The 11,861-nt window shown below is 39.1% G+C and overlaps 1 protein-coding gene across 3 annotated transcripts in view; it reads left to right on the top strand.

Annotated features, from left to right (window-relative positions):
• The first annotated feature begins 2,627 nt into the window (after positions 1-2,627).
• The window catches only part of phip (PHIP subunit of CUL4-Ring ligase complex), a 228,272-nt gene continuing 219,038 nt past the window's right edge, over positions 2,628-11,861 (top strand). For all 3 annotated transcript variants that reach the window (XM_078212450.1, XM_078212449.1, XM_078212448.1), the window contains exons 1-4: positions 2,628-2,823; positions 2,927-2,985; positions 3,070-3,099; positions 3,247-3,306. In XM_078212450.1, coding sequence (XP_078068576.1) covers positions 2,784-2,823; positions 2,927-2,985; positions 3,070-3,099; positions 3,247-3,306 — 189 coding nt within the window. In that variant the 5' untranslated portion in view covers positions 2,628-2,783. The remainder of the gene's footprint in view (positions 2,824-2,926; positions 2,986-3,069; positions 3,100-3,246; positions 3,307-11,861) is intronic.

Below are 11,861 nucleotides of genomic sequence, written 5' to 3'. Positions count from 1 at the left end.
GCATCATACAGAGGCACAGCACCCTATTTTAAGAATGGAAAACTGACAGTGGCTGGTTCACTCCTGTTCGACAATCACGAGAAAGTACAAGGTCCTGATTGTTTCCTTCCTGAAGAACAGCAACATTGGTGACAAAAAAAAAAAATCGGGTGAAAAATATAAAACAAACAAATCTAGTTTGCTCCTTTCTCTGGATGGTTGCTTAGCTACTGTGGGTGAAAGATCAAGCTACGATCACCTCTTTTGTGAGACTGCAATTGGGAGTTTATAGAAATACACATGGTACAACAGTATACCGCTTCCTATTTGTACTTGAGCGCAAGAAATCCCTCACCTCCTATTCGGCATTGCTGCTGTAAGAATCCAGTCACTGTGCAGAACTGGTAAAATGCACATCAGACTAGTCTGGCAAAACATGCTGGGCACCAACACACTACATTATTGAATTCCAATTTCCTAGTGGAAAAACAATATTGGAACTTCAGCAGAACCTGTAAGACAAATGTTTTCACAATGCAGTACATTTAAAATGCAAAAGAGGGGCAAACAGTTTTCAGGCTATTGAATATACTACACCAAAACTAAATATTCTTCATTTTTCCAAATAAAAACTAAGATTTCTAACTGCGAAAAGGACAAAGAAAAATTATTCTCAGATTGACTATTAATTTGCATATCAAAAAACAATATTACCTTTGTAGATTTACAGTAATGCACTGTGCTGATTCAGTTGACCTTTTTTTCTACTCAAGGAAAGGAACAAATAAAATAATGAGGATACTAACATGCAATTTGCACGTGATACATTGTTTATAAAGACAAAAAAAGTACAAATGGATAAATTTATACCCAAGCCTTTTATAACGGGCAGTAAATTTTGCACTAACAGGAACAACCTAACCTACATCAATTTTACCTCGAGTGGTATCACACCCTCGATCAACTCGTGCAAAATCTGTTCTAGGTATTGGTATGATGATGGCAATAACAATTTAACAGATTGTTTTTAATAAACTGAAGCAAAAAAAAAATACAAATACTGACAGAAGATTTAACACAAATGATTAATTAATTTTAGGACACTTTGCTGTGTCAGGTACCAAGCACATTCTTAGTTAAAAAGGTGCACAATTTTAACGACCGTTTAGGATATTTAAAAATAGCCTGAAAAGTAAAACGACTCCTAAAACAGTTACTGAGATAGCAATCAATGCAAATCAGAAATTAAAGATGAATAAATTACATGCTATGTATTCGACCAGAAATTATTTAAAAAGTAAACAAGGGGTTACGCTTATTTTGATTTTTCTGGTTCACTAGGTAAACTATATATAAATATATATACACACACACACATACATAATTTCAGAAAAATCTAAATGAGAAAGAACGAGCCCCTTAACATGGAATCAGAAAGAAACCTAATAGCATTTTATTCCAACGAAATCTATTACAAATCCAAATTATAAATCCCAATAATTTGCAGCACAAATTAAGGTATCTCAGGAAATGCCGAATATATAACATTCACACACTATTTGACTCCTAATCCGCGCGCGAAACACCAAAGGTCACTCACGATTAATTAAGCCTTCCGCGTGGCTTCACAGAAACACATTTAAAAAAAAATAAAACAAGCACAAAAAATTTTTAGCAGATACGCCTGCCTGGCCTCTCCCAAAAATTTTCAATGAGAATTTTGTTTTTTGGAAAATTAAAAAGGCTGGAAGCGGGGTGAAGTAGTAGTTTTGTTTGCCATCTCCTCCCCACCAGAGGAGAAAAAAAAAAGAAACGACGGAGACAAAATAACACAATCCCCTCCGCGGCGGCAAAAAAAAGCTTTAAGATTTACTGTAGGAACCGGTCGCTCCAGGTTACCAGCCAACTCGATTGCTTTGTGGCCCAGACCCTGATTTCCGCGAGGAGGGGGGGAAAAAAAGCAGCAAAAAAAAAATAAAAATACACTTGGGTTGGATTTTTTTCTCTCTCTCTCTTCCCTTTTTTTTGTGTGTGTCCTCCACCGTCTTCGGGCCACTTTCGATTTGGAACACGGGGGAAGGAAGTTTCCCCTCCTCCCCCCCCACCCCACTAGATAAATTTATATATATATTTTTGTATATGTTGTATGGTAGGTGGTTAAGAATTGATTGCTGCCTATAGAATTGGGGAAGGAAGAGGGCTGGGTCCCCGGAGCGCACGCTCCCAGGCCGGCTGCCGGCGCGCGGTATCCGTCTGTCTGTCTCTCGCTACATTTCCTTCCCCTTCCCTCGCTACATTGTAGCTGCGTTCATTCCTGTAACTCTGCGTAATGTCACCTCACCACCACCGAACCTCCCTCCTCCTCCCAACCAAAACCATGCGTCAGATCCATCCGCCAGCCACAAGCTCACAAAAAAAAATCGACAACCATCACACACACAAAAAACCCCTTCAAAGCTTCAACCCCTTTTGCTTTCCCGCACACATGCCAGATCGCACCCACACTCTCATTTCCCCCCCCACCTCTCCTTTGCCTGTTTGCCATTTGCAAAAAAAAAACTGGAGGGGAGGTTTGGCCAGGGAGATTTGTTCTTCTGTGGGTTTGTTGTCGGGGAAGGGAAGGAGGGGGGGTGGGGGAACTCTGTTTTGGGTGCGGAAGGAGTCGCTCTTGCTGGAGGAGTCGCCTCCTCTCTCTCTATGTGGGTGAATGGAGGAGACTCTTCCTGGAGAGTAAACACTCACGCACAGACTAGCTGATTACAGCGGATCCCTCACCGTTTAACACTAAAAAAATCACCCCAAACATGCCTGCTGATACTAAACAAATCCGTGAGTTGGAATCTGGTGAGTACACACATGAAAGCAGGAAGGATTATGAGGGTTATTTTTAAATTTACAGCCACCATCAGGCATCTGATGACTGAACACTGTCTTATTATTTTAATAGAATTGTACTTCCTAATAGCCAGATTTTTGGCATCGGGACCCTGTCAGAAGGCGACCGAGGTGAGTAAATCTACCTTTTGGGGTTTAATGCTGTCCTGTGACTGATTTTTATGTACAATAAACGGGTTTTATGTGCTCTTTCAGGTCCTGATACGCGAAGTGGAAGAGAAGCAGGTAGGCTGCATTCAGCTCGCATTCTAACTCTGCAGAGGACTTTCGCTTCTAATTTCAAACTATCGCCTTTTAATATTTTGAGAAAAGATGCTGGGCGAGGATTTTGGGGGAATTTTGGGTACTGTAACCATGGTCTATTTTTTCCAGCTGCTGCCGAAACGGATAGACTGGAAAGGCAAAGAGCATCCCAGGACCTACGAAAATTTGGTGAGAGATGCATATCACTGAGAAAACTTTTAGAGAGGAAAAATTGAATCTCCCGCAAAAATTTTACCAGGAAAACCGGATTAGCCCCCCCAAAACAGCACTCCAGGAAGAAAAGGGAACAGCCAGTAGTTAGTGGGGGGTGATTGGGAGTGTATTGGAAGATTGGAATTAAAATTATTATTGTCAGAAAAAATATGTAGTTTTAAGGATAGTGGAAATAAAGATACGTCATGATTATTGTGCAGGAGCAGGGCTGCCTGAGTGACTCGAGCGCTCAGTGTGGTGAGAAAGCAGCACTGAGAGAAGGGAGGCGCTTTGACTCTCGCTCTCATTTTTATATACTCCTAGCACTAATGCAGCTTGGCAACGCTGATTGGTCTGAAAGCTTCTCCCAGTTCATTTACAGATCTGCACACAAACACAAATCAAAACAACATCAGACTTTTACAGAAAATGAGTGGACAAGCTTTCTTTTTGCAACAATGAGTTTACTGCTAGAAAAGAAGGGGGAAAGTGTCAGGGATTTAAAAAAAATGCAGGATCATGTAGTTGAAACAACTTAAAAAGAATAACTCAGAGTTTGGGGTGAAGGTGAAATTTTCAATTAAAAAAACATAACCAAATAAGATTAAAAACAGAGACCCGTATTGTACGAAATGCTTTTAGATCAGAATGGGAATGGATAATTTTTAGAATTCTGCTTCACATTAGGGTTGCAAGTTTTTGCTGTGGGCCAGAATGAAATTCAGGAATTGTAAGAATACATTGACAAGAGTTATTTTCAATATAAATACAAATGGTTGATTTTTTTAAAAACAGTGTTTAGGAAGCAAAAACTTGTAGAGTTCCTTACCCATAAAACACTACACCAGAAGCTCATTTTGTGCAAAGCTGCATTTGGAATCTTTGGTGAAAGGATATTTCAAGTACAGTTATTTTTTTGATGCTTAAATAATATAAAATGGAAAACAATACACCTGTTCAATTGGTGGGAGGAAAGAAGAGTATGGGAAAAAACGTGAAACTGGTGGCACAATATTTTGAGCTTTTGTTTAGAAGCCAAAAATTATTTGGTTGTTTTGCACACTACATGTGAATATCCAAAACTGTTTTTTCTTGGAATATACAAATACTTTCATTAAGGCAGACATTGAAGTTATTTCATTTATGTGGGGGAAGTGTTTTAGGATATTAGTGACTTGGTCTATTTCGGTTGTAACAAAACTTTTGACGTTTTCCACAAAAGTAGCGTCCACACATTCCCCACTTTGATCTTTTGCAATTCAGTATCCATTTTTGCAAGCACATTCTGACTAACTTTGGAACATTTATTTTTACCAAACGTACTGTGGAATATTGACAAAATTCTGCACAGTTCTTTATGAAGGTACTAAAATTAGCCTTGGCGGGTAAACAAAAATATATATTGAAAATTTATAACGTACTGCGGAAAACTACAGATGGCTGGGATAGACATTGTACTGATAACAACAGAATATTTGTAAACATTCTTGTTTGGGTTCTTTTTTAAATCTGTGGCTGACGTTTTGCGACTGTTCAATTCTTTAGTATATTTCACGATTGATAAAGTTGGTATGCAAGTCATAGAATTATAGAATCGCTACAGTGCAGAAGGAGACCATTCGGCCCATCGAGTCTGCACTGACCACAATACCCACCCAGGTCCTATTCCTATAACCCCACATATTTACTCTGCTAATCCCCTAACATTAGGATCAATTTATAGAATGATAGAATCCCTACAGTACAGAAAGAGGCCATTCGGCCCATCGCGTCTGCACCGACCACAATCCCACACAGGCCCTACCCCCATATCCCTACATATTTTACCCACTAATCCCTCTAACCTACGCATCTCAGGACACTAAGGGGCAATTTTAGCATGGCCAATCGACCTAACTCGCACATCTTTGGAATTTAGCATGGCCAATCAACCTAACTGCTCTTTTTGGCTAACCAAATAAACTAAATCAAATTAACGTCAATCAATCTAACCAAGTGATTGAAATCCAAGAATGTTAATTTTGATTGGGAAAAAACCCCAGAACTTCTCCCTTCTCTAACCCCCACCCCCAAACAAAAGTGGTAAGATTTAGCTGGTCAAAAATGTGGCAAAATGCACAATAGTTTGCTCAACGTTATGTGTGCGCACACGCGTGTACACCAGTTGTTGTAGGTATAACCATGAAGATGTGTCTGATCTAAATTCTTAAGAGAACCAAATCAAGCTGGCTGTTTAATATTGGTAGAAATGCTCTATTACGTTTAAGCTACCAATAAGTAATGAATACAGTGGTTAGGTTTATGCCAAATTCTATAATGTTTTGTGCATTTGTTCTATTATGCTTTTTTTTATTCAGAAAATAATACTTTCAGGTGCACATGTTCAATAAAATGAAACATCAGTATTCTGCAAACTGATGACCTTTAGCGCATTGCATTGGGCAATTTATCTTTTATAAAATATTGGAGAATTAAATTACTGTAGGAGCATTGCTAGCATTTTCCACGGTTGCCTAACCAAAGAAGGCAGACCCACAATCAAACTTTACAACTGCAACCTGTGAATGCCCATGGATTTTGATGAAATTTAATGGGGCATGCTGTCCGAGTTTACAAACATACTGTTTATTTTACATGGCTTCAACTGCTAAAAGAAATTAGGTATTATTTATCTGATTTTGTTTCATCACTGGATGGATTATTGCTTAGCTTTTTTAAGGAAGTTTGTTGAAAGTTCCCACACTACAGCTGTCATACAAGTTCTAAACTTCAAACATAGATTTTTCCTTAACTGAGTGAGAAAGTGCAAAAGCATTCCCCTCCTCCCCAATATAAAATACAAGATTAATTAAATTTCCAGAAGTTTTTGAAGAGATTAAATTAAATGAACTGGATCAACAATCTATTGACACTCCAATTTTAAAACATCTTGCAAGGATGCGGTCCTCCAGACAACTGAAAATCATAAAACACTACATTCGTTCTTGTGTGAGAATAACATTTTCATACATCTCACATTTATAATTTTTTTAAGTAATAAGATATATTGTACAATTGACAAGTCTATGTTTATTTTAAAAAAGCTTTAAAAGCCTCCTATGTCTATTTTAATGATGGACGGGACAGGATAGTCCAGTTTATGGATATTTTCATGGATACTAGCAGTGATGTTTCCCGACAGAACCACCAGGAATGACTCTGAATTATATGAGAAATGCTTTTTATCAAGCCACATTTCCATTTATTTCTGAAGTTACTTTACAGTATTCTATTCGGACGCTGAAGAAGCACCACGTGATATCCCTTCTAAATTTGCCTGTGACCTCTTGTCCCACCCTCTCCATTTAATTTAAAACAATTTCCTGGATTTATCTTTTCCATATTGCAAACTTATATACCGCCACGGAATCACCTCTCGGACACAACCTTGGAGGCACTAAAAAATGCCCTTCCTCGTGGAAATGGGTGAGAGTGGCAAAATTCTCTTCCACTACCCCCAGATGGAAGCTAAATTGTGAACATTTCTGAACAGTGAAACTTACTATGTCTTCTGTGTTTTATAGTGATAGCGTGTCATGATCGCTAATCCGAATGTGATCATGAAATAAGCAGAGCTGTCCTACCTATTTATGTAAAAGTCTGAATTTTGTCTTTGTGTAGGCAGCATTTGTGTCATTTAAACTTAAAACAGAACTGGGGCATTTTCCTTTTTTTTATTGACATCTACCTCTATTTCACGGTGGCGCAGTGGTTAGCACTGCTGCCTCGCAGCGCCAGGGATTTGGGTTCAATTCGGGCCTCAGGTCACTGTCTGTGTGGAGTCTGCATGTTCTCCCCATGTCCGTGTGGATTTCCTCCGGGTGCTCCGGTTTCCTCTCTCAGTCCAAAAGATGTGCGGGTTAGATTGATTGGCCATGCTGAATTGCCCTTTAGTGCCAGGGAGATTGGCAGGGTAAATATGTGGGGTTACGGTGATAAGGCCTGGGTGGGTTTGTTGTCGGTGGATGCTCAATGGGCTGAATGGCCTCTTTCTGTACTGTAGTGATTCTATGATTTATTACAGGGTGCTGTAAACTCTGCACAGGCTTAAATCTTACTAAGATAGTGCATACACTTGCTTTTGGTTGCTTAACTGAAGTCTGCTTTTAGTTAATTTTGAGTTAGCGCAAACCTCTGACTCACGGCATAAATGGAACATTAGATGGCCTACGGTATTTTGGAAATCTCCTTTCTCTTGGAAATAATTCTCATAAAATGTAGGTGGATCACATTTTGAAGGTTAATTGGCTATCTAGAAGATCAAAATTAAGTGTTGAAGTGTTTTTCAATGATCACAAAATGGAACCATGTTTTAATAAATAATAAATTTGTAAGCATGTACAGTGTGTGTTCCCTTATATATATATATATATATATATATATATATAGAGAGAGAGACAGCCTGACAGAATAGACTAACGAGTGCTCGTTAAATGTGTTAAAACCACTGATAGTTGCATGTCCTCTCAATTTCACTTCCTTGCCTGCATAGCGTATAAATAGCAATTTTTAAAGTTTTATTTTAAAAAGACACATTTATAATAGATTTTAAAATGCAGTATTTAAGCAAAAAAAGTAATTTGTTAGAGACTTTAATTGATTATGTTTTTAGCAGGATGTCTGAGATGTGCTGATACAGCTTAAGTTGCAGGACCACTTTTGCCTTAGGCCTTGTACAGAATATGAAACGATGCATCATAAAAGGAAGTGTTTTTTTTTCTTATGGCTCGTTAAGGTATCTTTAATAATATAATTCTCAGAATATATTTTGTAAGCTGCAGAGCAGATGTAGGGACTCAAATGATGCAGAGTAAGCCACCGTGCCATCTACTAACTCAAAATAGACACTGCAATTGTAATAGAGATATCAGAATCATAGATATTTCAGACAGAAAGGGCTACTTGGACTGTTGTCAGTATGAACTCCATGTTTGGGACTGATATTTAAATCTTGATTGTTAATTTGTCTTTTTGTCCAATGGAGTCCTCTCTTAAATGAGCTGATTACCTTGACTGCAGTAGCTACTTCTAGTGATGTATATTCCGTATTGTAGCAACCCTTTATGTGGAAAAGAACTGCTGTTTATCTCTAGTGCTTTCAAATGCAGAGTCCTAATTTTTTTACCTCCTGCTTTATGATAAATGGAAATAACTTTTCACTATTTATCTCTGGAATGTTTAAAGTAAAATGTTTAGCACTTTTGTAGGTCACCTTTAACCTTCTCTGTTCCAACGATTACAACACTAGTTTTCCAACTCCCTCATATAATTACATCTTCTCATTCTTTTTAATTTAGCAGGTCTGTGTACCAAGTGGCTAAAAATATTATTGAAGTTTTTTGTTTATATTTTAGGGCAGTACAGATCCGTACTCATAAATGAATTTAGAGATCATGTTATTCATATCAGAAGTTCTATTTTCTGAAATTAAGATCGCGCACTGATACAGGTTCCCCCAACCCCTTCCAAAAGCTAGTATAGTTTGTTCCTTCCTGATATTGTTGTGTTTATTTGGATGCAGTTCTTGAGGTGTTGGTCCCATCTCACCCAAGTGAAGTGACCACTCATTTTTTTAGCTTCTCAAGTCCAGCAGTCCAGTTATAGAGTCTTTCTTGCCTCAAACAATATTCATCGTATCCCTGCAGTGCAGAGGGAGGCCATTTGGCCCATCGTGTCTGCACCAACTCTCCGATATCTGCACCAACTCTCCGACTGAGCATCTTACCCAGGCCCACCTCTCCCCAGCTTATCCCCATAATCCCATGCATTTACCCCACTAATCCCCCTAACTTGCACATCTTGGGACAATAGGGGCAATTTAGCATGGCCAATCCACCTAAACTGCCCATCTTTGGATTGTGGGAGGAAACTAGAACTCCCGAAGGAAACCCATGCAGACACGGGGCGAACGTGCAAGCTCCACACAGTGACCCAAGGCTGGAATCAAACCCGGGTTCCTGATGCTGTCAGGCATGCGGTGCTAACCACTGTGCCATCTACAAACTCAAAATAGACTCTGCAATTGTGATAGGGATATTCAAGTCTTAATGCTCGCAATAGTTGATTCCTTTATCCATTAAATTGTTCACTAGGAAGGCGGTATGTGGGCTGCTCTATAAATTTGAAATTTTTAATGTTGGAGAGGAGCAGGGTGGTAAGCACATCAAACATTGCAGTGCTGAGTTTACTACCTGGTACTATTCTGATACACCTTCCACCAGCTGTGTCCTGACTCATTCATGTTGGAAGCGACTTACAGTGTAAACATTGGGATCCTACCCAGTAGAACTTTTGGGTACCACAGGGCTGAGTGTGTGCCATGCATGCTCTATTCAAGGTGCTAGACACAGAGTGGTCTTAACTAGTCGTCTTGGCTGCTCCTAAATTAGAGCAAGTTGTAAATCTATGCAATTTGCACACCCCGAGGTTTTGATTTTCCTTTTGTAAAGCCAGAAATTGAGGTCTAATTGCACCACCTCTTCTGTTATTGCCTCCTTTTTCCCTCTTTTAAGTCTGAACTTCTAGTTTGGCCCAGCGGGAGAGTGCCTCCCTCTCCTGTTATTGTTTGCAGATTAACTGATATTATGTAGATGTGATACTGTGCTCAAACTGACTCAGGCCTGTACCCAAGTGTATCAGGCAATCATGCTGCCTGGCCGATGTCTACCCAGTATGAAATCAGCCCATGTCAGTTCTCAAGAGGAAAGAAAATAATTTGTATAACATTTTCAATGGCTGTTTATGAGGTCAAAATTAATTGACGAACAAATGTAGGCACCTTACAGTCAGAATTCATAACAGGGAACAAAGAAATGGCTGAGGAACTAAATTCATACTTTGCCTCTGTCTTCACAAAGGAAGACATGAATAATGTACTGGAAGTTCTGAGAAACACAAGTTTTAGTGAAGAGCTGAAGGAAATCAGTATTAGGAAAAATTTGTTTTGGGGAAATTAATGGGATTGAAGGAGGATAAATCTCCAGGGTCTGATAATCTTCATCCCAGGCTAGTTAAGAAAGTTGTCCCAGAAATAGTAGATCCATTGGTAGTCATTTTCCAAAATTCTTTGGACTCTGGAATGGTTCCTACAGAGAAAAAAAACAGGGAATCATAGACCAGTGAGCCTAATGTCGGTAGTAGGGAATAATCAAGAATTTCATAGCACAGCATTTGGAAGGCAGTGGTATAATCAGACAAAGTTAGCATGGGTTTACAAAAGGGAAAACATGCTTGATGAATCTATTGAAATTCTTTGAGGATGTAACAAGTAGAGTTGACCAAGGAGAACTGGTGGATGTGGTCTATTAAGACTTTCAGAACGCTTTTGACTATGTAAAGAGTTGGCATAAATTTGTTTTTTTCCGATTGACAAGCAGTGACTAGTGGTGTGCCGCAGGGATCTGTGCTATGAATGCAACTGTTCATATATATTAATGATTTAGACGAGGGATCTAAATGTGTTATCTCCAAGTTTGGAGATGATACAAAGTTGGGTGGGAGGGTGAGCTGTGAGGAGGTTGCAGAGATGCTTCAACATGATTTCAGCAGGCTGAGTGAATGAGCATATGCATGACAGATGCAATATAATGTGGATATGTGTGAAGTTATCCACTTCGGTCGCAAAAATAGGAAGGCAGATTATTATTTGAATGGATGTACATTGAGAGAGGTGGATATTCAGTGAGACCTTGGTGTCTTCTTGAATCAGTTGCTGAAAGTAAATGCGCAGGTACAGCAGGCAGTAAAGAAGACAAATGATATGTTGGCCTTCATAGTGAAAATATTTGAGTATAGGAACAAGGATGTTTTACTGCAGTTGTATAGGACTTTGGTGAGGCCACACCTGGCACACTGTGTGCAGTTTTGGTGTCCTTTATCTGAGGAAGAATGTTCTTGCTATAGAGGGAGTTCAGCAAAGGTTTACCAGGCTGATTCCTGGGATGGCAGGACCGTCATTTGAGGAGAGACAAAGTCGTTTAAGATTATATTCATTGTAATTTTGAAGAGTGAGAGGGGATCTTATAGAAACTTACAAAATTCTAGCAGGGTTAGACAGGGTAGATTCAGAAAGAATGTTTCCAATGGTGGGGGAATCCAGAACTAGGGGTCATAATTTGAGGATAAGGGGTAAACCTTTTAGAACTGAGGCGAGGAGAAATTCCTTCACTTGAGAGTGGTGAATGTGTGGAATTCACTCCCATGGAAAGTAGTTGAGGCCAAATCGTTGTGTGCTTTCAAGAATAAATTAGATATAGCTCTTGGGGCGAAAGGGATAAAGGGAAAAGGGGGGAAGGGGCGGATCAGGGTATTGAATTTCATGATCAGCCAAGATCAAAATGAATGGCGGAGCAGGCTTGGGCCGAATGGCCTACTTCTGCTTCTAGTTTCTTTGCAAGTTTCTCTGTATGTCATCCTTACAGGTAATTGCAATATTGGGGATTTGGATCATTTTTGTTATTTTAATGTGAAGTCTAACTATTTTCATCACTGCA

Source organism: Mustelus asterias, chromosome 5 (genome assembly GCF_964213995.1).
Source record: "Mustelus asterias chromosome 5, sMusAst1.hap1.1, whole genome shotgun sequence".
Lineage (NCBI taxonomy): Eukaryota > Metazoa > Chordata > Chondrichthyes > Carcharhiniformes > Triakidae > Mustelus > Mustelus asterias.
This window is presented reverse-complemented; position numbering and strand designations above follow the sequence as displayed.